The sequence below is a fragment of the Apostichopus japonicus genome, chromosome 22, assembly GCF_037975245.1.
Source record: "Apostichopus japonicus isolate 1M-3 chromosome 22, ASM3797524v1, whole genome shotgun sequence".
Classification (NCBI taxonomy): domain Eukaryota; kingdom Metazoa; phylum Echinodermata; class Holothuroidea; order Aspidochirotida; family Stichopodidae; genus Apostichopus; species Apostichopus japonicus.
In genome coordinates, this window is record NC_092582.1 from 5469623 (window position 1) to 5487383 (window position 17761).

General features: G+C 37.2%; 3 protein-coding genes across 6 annotated transcripts in view; 1 reads left to right on the top strand and 2 right to left on the bottom strand.

Moving 5' to 3' along the window:
* Positions 1-988: 988 nt before the first annotated feature.
* On the bottom strand, positions 989-7426 carry LOC139963910 (prefoldin subunit 6-like). The gene is made up of 4 exons (XM_071965127.1): positions 7246-7426; positions 5173-5243; positions 3842-3966; positions 989-2641 (listed from the first exon to the last, which is right to left on the bottom strand). The coding sequence occupies exons 1-4, from the start codon at positions 7307-7309 to the stop codon at positions 2515-2517; spliced, it is 387 nt and encodes a 128-aa protein (XP_071821228.1). The 5' UTR covers positions 7310-7426; the 3' UTR covers positions 989-2514.
* Positions 7427-8201: 775 nt separating this feature from the next.
* On the top strand, positions 8202-13280 carry LOC139964175 (surfeit locus protein 1-like). Its single transcript, XM_071965567.1, has 8 exons — positions 8202-8357; positions 8742-8974; positions 9452-9643; positions 10355-10427; positions 11615-11662; positions 11976-12090; positions 12471-12552; positions 12980-13280. The coding sequence occupies exons 1-8, from the start codon at positions 8223-8225 to the stop codon at positions 13059-13061; spliced, it is 960 nt and encodes a 319-aa protein (XP_071821668.1). The 5' UTR covers positions 8202-8222; the 3' UTR covers positions 13062-13280.
* A 145-nt stretch (positions 13281-13425) lies between these two features.
* LOC139964172 (uncharacterized) overlaps positions 13426-17761 on the bottom strand; it is a 30595-nt gene continuing 26259 nt past the window's right edge. For 3 of the 4 annotated variants that reach the window (XM_071965565.1, XM_071965562.1, XM_071965563.1), the window contains exons 28-29: positions 17319-17379; positions 13426-16722 (exon numbers count right to left, since the gene is read on the bottom strand). In XM_071965565.1, the coding sequence (XP_071821666.1) occupies positions 16596-16722; positions 17319-17379 (188 nt within the window). In that variant the 3' untranslated portion in view covers positions 13426-16595. Of the gene's footprint in view, positions 16727-17318; positions 17380-17761 lie in introns of all 4 variants that reach the window. The other variant, XM_071965564.1, reaches the window with a different exon arrangement.

A 17761-nucleotide genomic window follows, 5' to 3' on the forward strand; every position in this document is an offset into this window, starting at 1 on the left:
CTTCCTCCTCCCCACCCCCAGGGGTGCAACCATATATACTTCTAGCGCGGGGAGGTTTTCAGTTCACTCTGAATTAAACCAAGTAAGGGCGGGAGGGGGGGGGGGGTGGTCGAGGTGCCCATTTCTCCAGTGACAGACAGAATATTACTGAAATTTTTTGTGTACAGTTAATCAATATATAACACGTTGGTACAGTACAACCTAACCAATAAGCAGTATTTCGCATCTATGCATCCTCCATTATATCAAACTTACTCGAAGGGGCTCTTCCCTCACAACCTATAACCTTAAACACGATATACTACCCCATCTCCTTACCCCATACCAAGAGTGTTGGTGATGCGAAATCATACACCATCAGACAGAGAAAGACAAAACTTTGGTCTCTTTTATCCATATACTCATAAAGTTTAAACACTATACCTTTATCTATATTCGATGTTATACTTATAAAGTTAAATCTGGTTGGACTACACGCAAACTAAGTCGTATGGTACTGGCCTACCGGTTAAATATTTTGTCTTCACTAAAATCAATATGGGAGTTCCGTTTCTATTGTATTTAGTAAACACGAGATCGTCGACTCGCTATTTTTTCACAATAACATCTGGTCATTTCCAGGCAACTCGGTGAAGTAATGATTGTTTTTTCCTCTTCGTGCTTAGGTCTGTTGTTATTTTCTTATCTTATTAAGTTGAGGGGAGGAGATGGGGTTGACGAGAGGAGGAGGAGGAGGAGGAGGAGGAGGAGGAGGAGGAGGAGGAGGAGGAGGAGGAGGAGGAGGAGGAGGAGGAGGAGGAGGAGGAGGAGGAGGAGGAGGAGGAGGAGGAGGAGGAGGAGGAGGAGGAGGAGGAGGAGGAGGAGGGCAATGGAGAGAGGAAAATGAACTAACTTTCTGCTTGGTCTGTGGGTTTTCCAAATTTCTCTTTCCTAACCATTTCATTCTTAAGGAGTAACTTCTAAAGGTAGAACAACATACCAAAACACATTGCGATTTTCTCAACGATGTTATATACTCTATATATTTATGAACGGTATTCTTAAATAAGCTACATGACATTTTCTTGCTATAGTTGTGCACTTTGTCTGCGATGAGCTTTCCAAGACTCACACAAATGTAGCTTACAACCATTGGCTGTGATACCATGGTTGACATACACCGACATAGCCTAATACTATCAAACACAACATGCTTATGAAGATTCAAAGTGGACACACTGTTAAGAACACCAGGGGCGTCGTTACAGCAGGAGTACATGCACAACCAATAAAGTTGGTCGATCAATAACTAACCTAAAAACTAGAAAATACATAAACATTGACTACAATTTACCGCAGGTCGCATAATAGATCATCATTCTGCATTCAAGTATCCTTCATCATACCAATGACACCTACTTCCCTTGGACCCCTCTTGGGACACAGATCGGAAATTGATAATTCAGACCCTTCAGACAACACGCATCCCCCCCTGCCCCACCCCTGGATCAGTCAGCAACTGGTGGTACCTCCTGTATCAAGTCTGTATTTCAATTCTGTGTTCTACAGTGGACATGTTAAGGGAATCAGTACAGATGCCACATGTCATTAAAAGATGTTACAGATGTAACTCTGAAAAAGCACTTTCCGGTGGAAGTAAAAAATTGGTTACAATTACTGTATCCCCTCCCCCCCCCCACTCCAACAACAGAGTTTATAACACTGACCTTCAGATAAAACCCAGACTACAACACATTTCAATTCCACTCAACGTATCTACATTTGTACTTTTCTAAGCACACAGGAAATTAACTAAGAGAATGCTAAAGAAAACAAGTTTTTTTTTTTTTCTGTTTATTCTCCAGATTAATACACACATCAACCAAACATTTATTATCACATCAAATTCCTCATGGACATCGTTTCACACAATATGTATATTTTACTTAAAGGAGGAAAAAAACTCACACATTATCCTGGGTTCATATCTAGTTACGGTACTGTCGGTATACAAACATGTTCTAAATTTCTCTATTAGGGTACAATTTCAAGATTGTTTTCATTTGCTACTACACAACAAAATCTTGACGAAAGCCGTAACCGATGAGACCAATCGATAAATATTTCAAAAACTGGGTAGACAGGGTGATAAATTTTGAAAAGGCTCGCTGCATAGCACATCAATCATTTTTGCGTCCGTATTTGCATTTTTGAATCACTTTTTTCTCAGTCTGAATTTTCTCTTTCACTTCAACAGGTGGCCTACAAACCTTGTCTGAACTGGTGAGAGTAAAAATATTAAAACAACATTTTGCAAACATGATCAACAGCATACAGCTGCAAATTCATGAAGAACCTCGAGGGCAAAGAAAGCAACCTTCATCTGCAGTTATTGCGTGTTGTTAACACACTCAGGTCTTGCTAGAGTCATCCCCCATTTCAAGGCTCAGTTTCCCTGTTCCGTGTATCTTACAGTACTATGTACCACGGCTCTTTCAAGTTCGCAATGACTCTTTCTTCATCTGCGAGTCTCTTTTACGACTTCGCCACGGTAGCTTGCTTGACCTGCGCTTTCTGAAAGTCTTGTTGAAGTCTACTCAGCTTCTCTCGGAAATCTTCCTGTTTCTTCTCTAGGTCTTTGATGAGTAGCTCGTGTCTTTTTCTGCAAACAAACGAAGAAGAGGACACTTATTGAGTCGTCCTCCAATACGATGCTTGATTTTTGACTGCCATTATATGCTGTCCATCTACCATTGTCACCCAAAGGGTAACAAAGGGAGACTTGTTAGGCATCACATACAGAGGTGACATCTTGATCAAATTGGTTCAGTTAGCAATCAACACAGCATCACATATGTAGATCACATTGATTTAATTAGCATTCAGCAAGGCATGATAGGCATCACATATATGTGGATATGCTATCATGACCGCATAGATTTAATTAGCATTCAACACGCCATCACATATGTCGATAAGCCATCATGACTGCATACATTTGGTTAGCATTCAACAAGGCATAACATATACATATATGCCATCATGACCACATAGATTTTACTAGCATTCATTTCAAGTTTCAACACAGCATCACAATAATAGATATGCCATCATGACCAAATAAATTTGATTAACATCCAACAAGGCATCACATATCTGGATATGCCATCATGACTATATGGACTTAACTAGCATTGAACACAGCATCACATAGATATACTGTACCATCATGACCACATAGATTTAATTAGCATTCAACAAGGCATCACATATATAGATATGCCATCATGACCGCATAAATTTGATTTACATTCAACAAGGTATCACATATGTGGCTATGCCAATCAATGAGTCATGACCACATAGATTTAATTAGCCTTCAACAAGGCATCACAATAATAGATATGCCATCATGACCGCATAGATTTAATTAGCATTCAACAAGGCATCACATATATAGATATGCCATCATGACCGCATAAATTCAGTGAGCATTTGAGAAGGGATCACATACACACACATCATCATGATCACAGATTCATTCATCACTCCACGAGGCATGATATATATATTTTCTGTTATTATCCTTTAACAAGCTTTGATGCAAGTATTGCACATCATGTAATGCGTGGGTATCACAGTTTCAAATGGAAAGGGAAAATCAAGCATATATGGGGCATATAAGTACAGGTAGAAACTCTCAAGCATTATTTCTGATCTTAGGGGAGGGAAAGATCTAAATGTATTGAAGTGTACAGTATGCCTTGCATTTTAGCACTCATTTTGCCCCATTCCGATTTATATCTCAATTCGACTAACTATTGATGAAGACTGAGTGAATCCCGGGATCAAAAAAACTTACAATTCTCCATTAATGTATGCTATCCTTTTGTTGACATTCTGTTTAGCTTCCTCCAAATCTTGCTGGACAAGGACCGGGCCCATCATTTTGAACACTTTTGATTCTGTCCCCAAAAGGTCCAGCTCCTACAAAAGAAGATTTAAAAGTTATAAGAATACAAATTGTCAGTGATGGGGTGGAGTCTGAGGTTGTTAAGATTAGATTTTGGAATCTTTGAAATGTTTTCAATACACAAAAGCACATTTCTCTAGAAAAATCCTTACCACAAGTTGTACGATTCAAAATTCTTACTTTCAAGCAAAGACACATAAACAGCACAAAAGCAGCACTGCGAGCAAAGCCTTATTACTGCTAAATTGAATTGGAGATGATTGGTAAATGGCTCTAGTTATGGGATTTACTCTGATTGAAAAATCTGCACATTTATATAGCACCATACCACACTATACCTTTGTCTGCACCACCTTCTTTAGTCTTGTAGCATCCTCCTGGTGCCTTTTAAAAACTTGTGATCATTGAGTGGACAAGAGAAGCAGCCGCTAACAGCTGACGTACAGACAAAAATTCAATAGCGCCATCTATTTCAAGTCTGATGAGATAGACCCTGATACCTCATTGCAACCAAATGTTCGACAGTAATGAATGTATAAAATTGACTATCGGTAGACAGAGAATCGACAGAATGGTGGGACATCACAGGAAAGTTCAAAACTCTCCAATGGCTCTTTGCACTTTGTTTGATAAAGATGACACAACTACGGTGATGAGTTCACTAGTCACCAGCATTCATTCATGGATGAAAACGGAAAGATTCACTACAAATTTACAATTTGTTGAATCACAAACAGACTCCAAGCCTCCCAATGAATCTATTAACAATGATTGCAATTTGCAACTAACGAGTGGCTCTAATAACTTTACATACATTTGATATAGTTGGGGTTTACAAAATGTATCTTTTTTGAAACATGGTGTTTTCATTCAAATGGGCATCAAACTGTTTCATAACACACAAGGTCTACAATGTTTTACATAGTGTGACAACAATGCTGCTATGAAGATGTACCTCTGTCACCACTGTATTTGTTATTAAACTGGGCATGAAATTATATGCTGGCTCTTACTGAAACATTTACAGTACATATAAGCTCTTATCAGTTTTTAATAAATAGTGCGACATCACTGCTGTTTTCAATGTTACCAGTGTTTGTTACACTTTTCATGCCATTGGGTATCAAGCTGTTTCCTGGCTTTGACTGTCCCATTTGAATGTAATCATAGGCTTTAGTTTTACCAAGCAATGTGATATCACTGCGGTTTGTGATACGTACATCTTTTACCATGGTGTTTTCATTTAATTGGGCATCAAGTTGCTTCCTGGCTGCCATTGCCTTCTGAAATTCTGTGCAGTAGAAAATACAGGAGAGAGAACTCAGAGAAAAGTAAAACACTTTGGAAGTATTACTTCAGCATTGAATTTGATGCCATAATTAGTACAGAATGAGTTTGACAAGAAGGATGGGATTCAAATAACAATAAAAAACAAAAACAAAATTGTATTACGTGTATAGTAACAGACGAGACTATCTCTGATTAATTATTCAAAATGTGACTTTGGAATAAATAAAAAATCATCAAAAAGTCACTGATGAATAAATTAGATAGCACCTCATGGATTGAACAATGTTATTTACCCTACATTTTTTAATGAAAGGTCCTTTATCAAAGAGGAGGCAATCAAGTCTCTTATTTCACAGGCTGGATTGTTCCATTTAGTATTTAGGGATATTGTACATCAACAAGTTGTTTGTCATATGACAAACTCAGACTGACTACTGTAATTGTGTGTAACTCTCTTAATAATATTACTTTTAAAATACTTAAAGTAGCTATTACGAGAAGTAAATTGTTATTCTCGAATAAAATGAAAATGACAAATAAATAGGTTGCTGTCATATACCCCTAATAAATAAATGAAACAGCCCATCTATGGAAATAGGAGACTTTACTTTAGGAGGCACGATTTAACTCATAAAGGAGATTAATGCTACTTTAAGTGTGCCATTCTTATCAGATTTAATAAACACAGCTTACTATGCTAACTATGGAAGATGACATTTTCCTGCCATGATCTACAGGCTGTAGATCATGGTGTGACAATTGTTGACACAAGCTGCAACATACTGTAGGGCTTAGGCCCTTATGTCATGAACATGACTGTCATCATTTAAGCTACATAAGCATGAGTATAAACCTTATTTAAATGACATAGGATTAGGCCAAAGTCAACAAGTACGCATGGTAATATGAGGTTTTATTTGGTGTGTTGTACATAATTTCCATCAATGGCAGGTATTGGGCTGGGTTGTACTTTGTATTTAGGCTACAGTAGGCTAAACATTAGGTTATTGAAAATGGGTACCGTTGTTTTCCGCACACGTTACTTTCCGCTGAAACAAAACGGTGTTTTCCGCAAACAAATTTGTCAGCGGAAAACAACGTTTTTTTCAGCGGAAAGTAACGCTTTTTTTTTGGAGGGACAGAATAACTTACTGAATTGATTAGTCACATGGAATGATTTAGGAAGGTGGAGAAGATAGGATTTAACTGTAACAGGATCGGCCATGATTTTAGATGTAACTCGTAAGAAAGGTGGTGCAAAATGCGTGTTCGACTATTGAAACAGCCTTTATGTTACTTATACAGCCATTTCCAGCGAAAATCAAAGATACCGCCTTTTACAAATTTTTTTTTTAAACTATCATTACGCGGACCGCAGTTTTAAAACTTTATTAGATAGTCAATCCTTCATAACGCGGGTGTCCCTTTGCCCTTTTATCGGCCGACCACCACATACTTCTTTAATAATCCCTAATTACACACCCCCAAGCCTCCTCTGTATTATAAGCAGCTTAACTTTTCTGACATGAACTCAGACTAACCATCCTTTATCGACGTTCTTTGATACTTTCTCATGTTATTTTAATCATCCTGCCTGAATTTGGTATCCTAAAATATGCGAAAAATATAGTATACAGGAAGGTGAAAAAAAGGTGTTTTCCGCAGAAGAATTTTTTCAGCGGAAAGTAATCAGCGGAAAGTAACGTATGCGGAAAACAACTGAAACCATTGAAAATAAAATTCTTTCAAGTTTCAGTATCTTAATTCTTATATATCTGTTTGCCGGGTTTAGTTCATAATTTGTTACACACATCATTGTTTTAGTGTTGGATAAGAATATGAATTTTCTTTCACTGTGATTTGACAGGGGAAAACGATTTACGTTTCGCATAACCAATCCCTCGTTCAATCCATGCACACACTGCGTTGGCTAATGTAGGCCTAGCCTAGGCTAACTTCAGTTAGGGATAGGAACATGGCTCATGTGCTAAAAATTGTATCACCTTTCTCAGCGAGTTGATACTTCTCAACCTCATCTTGGAACTTCTTTTGCATTGCGTCCGCCATTTCTCAAGCTATTATACGGATTATTAAACGTTATTTGTTATATTCGGCTGAAGGGTGGGTTGTTTTATCCGTATTCAGAAGATTGGGTGGACACACAGAGTTGGATCGGTTGGCATCTATGGAACGCCAAAAAACGCCACAACTTGCGAAGATTAATTATCATCGTGTACTTTACATTGTCATTATCATCTTTACTTTTGCGTTCTGTCGTCGCTCCAAAGGCCAAGTGTGATATTTTTTTTGTGGAACGACAATTTCCCCACAATGTACGTTAGCATCAGTAGTATATGTTGACATTATGAGCGTGTAAATTTGATTATCATCATATAAGCCTACTATCATCATAATGTATAGTTTTGTTTTATCATTGTGTGCTAATTAAACGATGTACATTTGTTAATTATCATCGTGAACTTCTGTACCATCATCGTGTACTTTTAAATTATATTCGTAAGTTGGTATCCACGGGTAAAAAAAAAATTGTATTGAGACAACTGATAAACCGCTGTTTTAACCGCAGTTATTACAACTGGGCACCGCCCGTACCTGTTAACTACTATACTAGTATGATAGTCTCAATTAATTTAAAAACAAACGCTCACAGCCGCGCCTACATTTGTGATTGACAGCCTCCTAAGCCCGAGACTTAGATCCCATCCTAAGCTTTTCGTGTCGTGGCCTGAGGGATGAAATACCTATAGATGAGCCTGGGGATTTCATGAATCATGCCTCTTTACACCCAGGGTCGCACCGTAGCATTGGGGGAGGGGGGGGGGGTATGACTTCCTTCCAAATGGCGTATAGATGGTAACTCACGCACCCAAAGTCAAAGGCCTGTAAACACTGACAACCTGTAACCAGGGAGCTGCTACTCTAACAAATGTAGATATATTGGAAAGAATTGGTGGTAGTTATGTTATCGCAATACTACCTTAAAATGGCAACTTACGTAATAAGAGCCGGTTCTTCGGTTTTATTTACTAAACAGATTGTTTGCACCAAAGCAGATTGGTATTTTTCACACCAAAGCAAACATCTGGGCAAATTGGTAAGTATATTTGGTTTCTCAATGAATGTCAGCTCATTTTCTTGTGCCAACTTATGTAGATTCGTTGACTAAGTTACGAAAAGACCCAAAACAAATCGCTAAACTAGCCCAAACGTTATCAGTATAGCAGGCCCAAGCCAGAGTCCGAATGTGTTTTGCGGTGGCGCTTATTAGTCCCTCCCACCACCACAAAAATTTAAAATATATAATAAATATACAATAAATAAAAGAGGAAATATTTTAAAGTTTCTTGCAATGTGACGATATTTCTGATGTTCATCATTTTCTTTGCTGTCATAGGCCTAGGCTACTGTTTGACTTGCTATCGTACAGTATAGTACATAGTAAAATCTGACATGTCATTAATCTGTATTGATAATTTAGAAAAATGTTGCAGACAAAAGACACTTCACCATGTCCAGCAGACTAACTAGTCAGCAAAATGGAGGAAGCAACCAATCATCAGAGGGTTCAATGTTTGGACATTTACTACTCATCATGCCTGCTGCTGCATTTGGACTAGGCACCTGGCAAGTCCAAAGACGGAAGTGGAAGCTGAACCTTATTAGAGAGTTAGAAGAAAAAGTAAATGCAGATCCTATACCTTTACCTGATGAGTAAGTTGGTAATCTTCCTGAAACTGAATCTTGATTTTCCTTAGACTTAGTAGACTTGAGATAAGATAAATTCATTTTAGTGATGGGGATAGGGAGGAGAGAAGGGGAGAGGCAACTTAGGAATTTAAACTTAAATTTATGAGAGTGTAATGTACGTAATTGCCAAATTCTTTGTGGCATTTTGTATATTAAGTGATGGCCTTTATTAGGATCCTTTTGCAGAATGCATTTGGTTTTCGTCCATGTAAGACTTGCTCTGCTAGCTTACCTTTTTATAACATGTTCACTGCCATATGAAATGTCTATTGTGTACATAAGTAACCTAATGTATTGTCTAAATTAATGTTAAATATGTATTGAAGATTGTCTGCTCCATAAACTTAATTAATCTCCTTTTTGGTGATTGAAGGTTTTCTTAAATTTGATGTGATTTATGTCCATTTAAGCTCTGTTTTCTTGTCTCATTTTTTTTATCAGTATAACCGAGCTCGAGCAACTAGAGTATCAAAAGGTCAATGTCCAGGGAGAATTTGACCATTCCAAGGAAGTTTACATTTTACCTAGGTCTTTGAATCATCAAGGTGGAGGTGGGGGAGGAGGAGGAGGTTTTGCCCCATCAGGAGAAACAGGGGTTCATGTTATCACACCATTCTATGTAGCAGATAAAAGGTAAATATTTCCTTTTTTTCTTCCACAGAATTTTTTGTAAACTTTAAATTTGAAAGTTTCAAAGATAATCAGACAAATTGATGACATCAGATAAATCCTTTTCCACACATTGAATTGATTGACCGAAGTGGAACTTTTGTGTGCTTACTGTACATTGCACTTAAACTCAATTGATACCTTTGATTGTGACTTTGATATAATTTGTACCCCTAGTTTAAGATTAATATCTCTAAAGACATAAAGGCAAATGTAGAAATTGAGAAAATAGTATAATTTGTGGGAATTTCTTCAAGCTTTCTCAATAATATCAAATATTAGGCAAACATCATTGATACTCTATCCTCCTCATCTGCTAGCCTATTTCCAAAGAGAAACTTGAAATGTCACTTTCAAGACGTCTCACATGGATTCTCAAACGTTAAACATCCCAGGATTTTACTGAGGTTCCATCAGCTATTTCTACTGTGCTAGACTGTCAAAAAACGTTCCTAGTCAATGGTTGACTAAAAAATTCTTAAATGTGATTTCATGAAAATGAATCCCTGCCAAATATGCCAAATAAGTTTCTCAAGTTAAATATTAAATAAAATAGTGGAGAAAAGAATGTCAGGATGAACAGTTCAGGTGCTCTTACAGAAATAAAATGATGTATTTAGATGGAATTTTGCAGCAGCATTGTTAATATACTTTGTCATTGCTTTGTTCATACAGAAAGTGGATTCTAGTAAACAGAGGCTGGGTACCCAGAACTAAGGTCCAACCCTCAACAAGGCAGGAAGGTCAAGTAAGTGACCATTAACTGATAACTTTAATCTGCCATGCTCTGGGACTACAAAGTATTGAGGCAGCTTGGGATTGGAAAATGCAGAAAGTTTTAAGGATGAGTGAAGAAAAAATCAGAGAAGTGAAACAGTTAAAGTTTGCTTTGCTATTTATCATTGGATTACAATATAATATACTAGAACTTCACAAAGAAGCCCAAGAAAAAACCCCCAAATATATGCTCTTTGTTTAATTTTTTTGGCATTTCAAAGAGACTCTTGGTGTTGCAGTGCTAGTGAAAAATATGTACGTGAAGTTGTTGTGGTTTAATGCAAAGAACTAATTGACGATAACCCTGCTCTACTTGTGATAAGTCCCCATGCAAGAAAGTGAGATGTTGTTTGTCAGTCAAAGTAATCAAAAATGTTTTGACTAGTATTGTTAATAATGAATCTCAAATTCATCAATTGTCACACCTCAATATGAATATAGCAAGCGACACTCCAACATTTGCCCGCAAAATTAAAATGCAATTTAAAATACTTAATTTTCTCTTACCTCCCTCCAAAAGTATTTATAAATGTCACTTGTCAGTTTGAAAATACTGACAAGCCTTAAGTAAGCTGTTATCATGACTTCAAGGCATTGAAGACTCGCCCCAAACCGTGTGCCCCGCTCTGAAAAAAGTTAACTCTCAGTTGCTTGCAAGTGTAGTTTTCTTCTTGTCGCTACAAAATGTAGACTGTAATGAAACGTGATACCTTTTTATCTTTTATCTAGGCCTGAGTTGTCCATCGCTGCTATGTACACTGTGTTGTGGGTATTGTCCGTAGCTGTATGTATCGTCTAATTACCGACGGTAGCAAGCTGTGTGTGTATATTCTAGGATCGATGTTGGTGTCTAACACTTCTGTTACACCTCATTCGAAACTAGGTCAGATTACCGGCATGAGACGTTTCTTTGTGCTCGAGTCTTCACACCCTTTAAGCTTCATGTCACAAACTTTCTTTTCTAAAATGTGTTACAAAGGTTGGGCACACATGAACAATAACCTTTATCAAATCTTCACCAAAGTAACAAACTGTTAGTACTCAGAAGTTGATGCTCATCCCAGGGTGGGGGGGGGGGGCTGTTTGTCAAGAGAGCACCCATTACTTTGCCTTACCATGTTTCCGCTGTTCCTCACAATTTCTTGTAATTTCTTGCAGGTTGAGGGTACACTTGATCTAACTGGAGTGGTCCGTCTAACTGAACCGGTGAGGACGGTCTCTTTAAATTTACTCCGAGAGTGGTTTGTGTGTTGAGTTTCTGTGCATTCCTTTGGCGGCTTTTGATGTTTGAGTATGTATTGAGTGGTTATGGTAACAGGGAATGGAAGGGGAGCATGGGGGAGGGGAGAGGGGGGGTTGCAATTTGGTGACACTTATACAAAAAATCAAGCCGTTAAAGACTTTTTGTGATAAATTAATGGGAAATAGCTGTGGTCCCATTCATCGTGATTTCATCATAAGCTGTCTCAAAAATATATTCTTAACTTTTAGTATACATATCTATTTTATCTTTTATTAGAGGGCTCCATTCATGCCTCAGAATGATGAAGTAAAAAACAGGTGGCATTACCGAGATTTGGAGGCCATGTCAAAGGTCACAGGGACAGAGCCAGTCATGGTTGATGCTGTTTATGGTAAAAAAAAAATATATATACAGCTAGATATTTCCTTACCCTCTCTCAACCCGTATGTATCAGTTAAAGATTGTAACATGACCGTTGGTACTTGTTCTGGTCTGGAAAGGAATGTACCTTTTCCAGTTGCTGTGAAGCCAGGGGTCATATGCCCCCTACGTAGTTTTGTGGACAAATCTGAAGAAACCCTTTCATAAATCAGAAGTGCCTGGTTTTGTTAATGAAAAACCCTAAATTTGTAACAACTTACTATGATGAATCATCTTTTGGTGGAGGTTGAACAACATTTTGTTAGATAAAAGAGACAATACCATCTTAAATTCAATCCTATAAATTAACATAACTAGTTTGATATCGTGTTATTTTACTTTATATTTCAGACAGTACTGTGAAAGGAGGACCAATAGGGGGTCAGACGAGAGTATCGCTGCGCAATGAACATATGCAGTACATCATTACATGGTAAGATGCCAAAATGGGTCTTTTAAGTGGCAGCTACTCATGAATAATCATTTAAGCAAGGCCCAGGTGTGACAAGTGGGTTTTGAGCATCCACACTCTGATGTTTTTAGATTAAGCTCACTCTATAAGAAAAGTAAAAAGTGTTGAAAGCTTAGTCTAAAGTTTGTTGTTTTTTTTCAAAATGTACCTAAAACAGACATTGATTTTTACGTATTTTAACAAGTTTAGTGGCACTGCACAAAGGACAAGACATAAACAAAGCATTTTTTGCCTTTATCTTGGCAGGACCCATCACCATGGAAACAACCAGCTGCTTTAATACATGTTATAGATATTTCACTCTGAATTTTTGTTTTTCATCTTACAGTTGTTGCTTGTTTGTTATTTGAGTTTTCATCGTCGACTGTTTCTCTCTCTCTCTGTTCAGGTACAGCTTGGCTCTCTTGACTGGTGTCATGTGGTACTACGGCATCTTCAAGAAGAGAAGAAATGTCTTGCACCGACCATAATTTACTTTCAATGGATTCATCAGACCAGCCGCTTGTAATTGTTTCAGCCCACAACACTGATTATTCTGTGAGGACTGAGCAACAATTAACAATCCCCTACCCTTCTGAAAACAATGCTTAGAATACATGAAAGCTGACTTGGACTTGATGTGGAAGAAAAATAAATTGATTGATCTCTATCTGCAAGCTCTGAAGACTGGATACATTTTCTGATGTCTGGAAACAAAAAACACAACCGGCCGAGATTTTTCTTCTCAAACCACTTTAAGGTTGCACCCCAATTTGTGGGCCGTTGCATAAGACAGCAGATCGTAGGTGCCATCTTGAAGATCCTAAAGGACATCTAAGTAGCTGCCGTTTCCATTAAACGCAGATATGACGTGGACAAACCGTATATCTGTTCAACTCCTGTGAGCAGGAAGGACAGCAGACTTTCCATATCAAGTCAATTTAACTGAAGTATTAATCATTAAGGCTCAGAATGTGGTTGATTTTTGTGGCTCTCAGAGTGGATATCTAAATCAGTTTAATTTCAGGTACATTGGAAATTCAACTTAAAGAGTATTAAAACAATTTTGCTAAATAAGGACCAGGATAGTTACTTCCCTGTTTGGTAGTGCTACTTATTTGAATCTCCAGTCCTTGCCCTTGTATTGTAACCATGGAGACAAACAGAAAGGATAATGAGACGTAAACTGAATCATGTTTCAGATTTGATTTGCAAAATTTACTGTCATTGAGATGTAAAAACGAGAAGCAAACCAACAATAAGAACTTAAGACCCTATTTTGAGCAGGGTATAAAGTATTAAGGAAAAGGGGATGCGTCTGCAATGTGGTTTCACTAAAGTCTGAAATTTCTTTACCCTGCATTGTAATCTCAAATGTGCATCTTGAAGTCATATTTCCAAGTAACCATTCCTAGTGACTCCTGTTGGAAGGTAAATGCAAATATTAAGTAGAAAATATACTTTTGAAAATTTCATTTTGACACTGTTTTAGGTGTTGTTTGAACTTGGTGGTGTGATAATTAAGATTTTGCAAAAAAAAACTGGCTGGTAATTCATACCAAACATTTTAAGGTATCTAGTTAATTAGTAATTACATAAATGCATTTACAGGATAGGAATTGGAAAACGAGAGCAAGGACACATTTGACAAGGGCAGGATTTAATAGAGAGAACTGTTATAGTCCTGCACTGTTGATTCTGGCATGTCTTTGACAATTTTCATATTGTAGATAAACTTTAGGACAAATTTTACACTGTATGTGTTATTAATAAAAAAAAAATTGCCACCATATATGATTGTATTTATTCTTTAGAGTGTGACAGGAAGATTTATACCCAAGGCCAGTGAAAAAGACATTGGATTTTAGCTGTCAAATACTATTCACTTTACATTACTTAAAGCACAGATGGAGAGAGTGGGCAAATGGAATCGGGCACAACTTGAAGAATACCCATTTTCATCATGGGAGTAGATACATCCATAAAACTTTTTCTACTAGACAGAAATATGACAGGGGTGTGTCCCTTAAAATATGGTACTGAGGAGCCAATGGAGGAAGGGTTGTCAATGTGAGTAAAGGATCCTTTTGGAGCAGAACTCTCCATATGAGTGTTTATCCCAGTCCCTCCCCCACCGCTCCCCCAGACTTACTTATTATGTTAGTTTGTGATTGGATTTTTATACAGTTCGAATATTTGCAACAACTACTTACATCAATACAGAGGTAAGGCAGCATGTGTACTCCCCTCCTAAGTCACCTCCTTACAAACGAGATGTTTTATGATTCAAAAGAATAACCTTGTTTGCTAATGAGACTCAATAACTCAGATAAAAGAAGAAAATGGTGAAATTTCAATATCTGTTATAAATATATTCTTGCTCTATAAATTCAATTTACAGTTTACACATCAATAGATTTCAGTCACTCAAGGATACTGTATTCATACAATCAAACATATATTACTTTAGTGTTTGCCATATGTCTACATTATGTTTCAACAGAGTAATTATTTTTTATATAAAACACAGTGCAGGACCAACTCATGGATTCTTGGATGGTAGAGCTCAAAGATGGTACCCAAACATCCAGGAAACAAGTTTATTACATTTCTGTGAATTTTATACAATGCAGCATACATTTTTAACCAGTTAGAAGGAGTCTCATATACCTGAAGCCGAACAGTTTTATTAAATTCATCAGAAGCTACAGGACGTTCTACCTACAGTGAATGTTCTTTGTGCTAGACATAAAATTATTACAAGAAGAGCATAGGCACAACGGATCAGACATAATTATTACAAGAAGAGTGAAGGTTGCAGCAATCCAATGGATCAGATATATTATTATTACAAGAAGGGTATAGGCATAGTGGTTACAATCAAAGAGCTGGGAGCTCTTCTCACACATCACTTCCTTTAATAAAGCTCATCCTCAAATTTAAATACACATTTGTGCTTTGGGTAAATAAAGGAAATGCAGGTATACTATTCTTGTAGATTCCCAGTTTGACCAATAAGATCCTCTTCTTACCTCACTCTCCCACACTCTTCTACCACAATACAAATAAGCACTGGGCTTAGCTCTCCTACCCCCACCCCTCCATCCAAACTTTTTCCTGCATGTAAAGCCTCCGAAGTGATTCTTGTACCTGTACTAGGCAAGCCATTTTACCATGTGGCTATTTACAGCACCCCTCCACAGCTTCCCTCCCTCTATTCCTATACATATGAAGCCTGATATAAGATTCTTCTCCTGGGCTAAAGAAGTCAGTACTTATAGCAGAAGCTAATTAAATCCTTCTACTTCAATAAAAGTACCTGTTGTCCTCTTTCTTGTAGTATACATATGATATATACCTACTTCTATCTTCTTGACCAAATTGGTCATTTTAGTGGCATAGAAGAGGAACATTCCTTTTATGTTTAGTTTCAGGATTATAATAATATAAACCACTACATGGCTACCAGGAAGCTGCTGTATTATCTGAAACTCAGTTTCCTTTCGTTCCAGTAGGCAGAGTTATAACTAATGATGACTACTTATCTTCATTTTCCAAATAGATTAATGGTTTATCAATATCAGAATATAAGAGGTAGCGAAGAGAGAACGGACCATTTGAAATTTGGTTTTCCACTAGATTAGATCATATAATTGCTGCTTTTGTTTTTGTGTCACTTTATCAAAAGGAATAGGGTTTTTAGCAAAGATAATAGTAGCAGCAGCATGAATAAAGGGTCAGTTCTATGCAAGGCTTGGGACACATCATCACCTGTGTATAGATTTGGAGGTCTGTTTTCAATAACTTATATCAGAGGTCATGTGTGCTCTACTGAGTGTATGTAATTTTAATATACTTATGTATCTTCGCAGGGTTTATTCTTAGCATGAAACCTCAGTTTTAGTGTCATTGCCCTACCACATTTACATAAAAAACTTCTACCTCTTATGTATCTTGGCAGGTTTCATTCTTAGCATCAAACCTCAGTTTTTGTCTAATTGTCGTACCACATTAACATCAATCTTCTATCTCTTTGGGATCTTTCCTCTGTGTTTCTTTGTGGTTGATAGTTTCCCTTTCTTCTTTGTATCATCAAACAAGCTTCGGTTCACAGACTTTTTACTGGTGTCCTTGGAAGGCGCTTTGGGTGGTCTGTCACACAAGAGGAAAACACATTATTAAAGTGAAGAGTGACTGCCTTAATTAATGCTTTGGGTTCATTCATGCAAGATGCATATCATCTCAACCAGGACATTTTTAACACAGTTAGTACAGTCTGGTATTTACATGCATACTAATGCAATAAGACAAGGAAAATTATGGCAAAAGTTTTTACAGAAACTGCATTTGAAGACAAACAAACGATTTGATCGAATAACGAGATCAGTGAGCTCTGCAAAGAAAATCAAAATGACTTTCCACCAAACACTGCAAGGAGCAGCAATTGAAGGTTGTTTTGCTCAGGAATCTTACCATTCAGCAATATCAATTTAAATAGGATTTCAAAGCTTTGGATTTTTCACTAATAAAATGACCCCTTTGACCAGTAAGCGCTTGAACTGATAACCCTCAGTTGTTATCAACAATATTGGTGTCATCCACTGAACATTGACACATTTAATATCCACTTCAAACTAATAGCATAACTTAAGCTTTAATTCTTGCTTATTAGTTAATTGGTGATTGTTTCTGCAGTGATGAATTGTTGTCATCAAGGCAGAGGCAAGAAAAGTAATGATATTGTGTACCTTGGACGGTTACTGGCCTGCTTGTTGGCATCCACTTGACTTGGGGTAGGCCGTTCTTTGGCTTGAAGAGAAAAGCATGATCAGTAGAAAGTTATTGAGGAATATTTTGTGAGGTCTATATTTTCCTCTTTTGCTGATAACGTGTGAGCAGAGAAAGACAAAAAATAGCAAATTATCAAGATCATTTTTTTTTTAAATCTCTTTGACAAAAGTCTTATAATCAGGGACTACTATCCATCAATGTGTTTAGATTAATGTGAAATCTTAACTATGCTACAGTGTTTACATTTAGTCCTGATTAAATCCAAAGAGGGGTATTAAAGATGTCAAGTTTTATAGCTCAGAGTCCATGGAGGTTCTCAACACTGGCATGAGTATGATTCACTAAGAACACTATCACATGCCAGATGAAAGACATCTTTCACCCGATAACCTCTGTATTA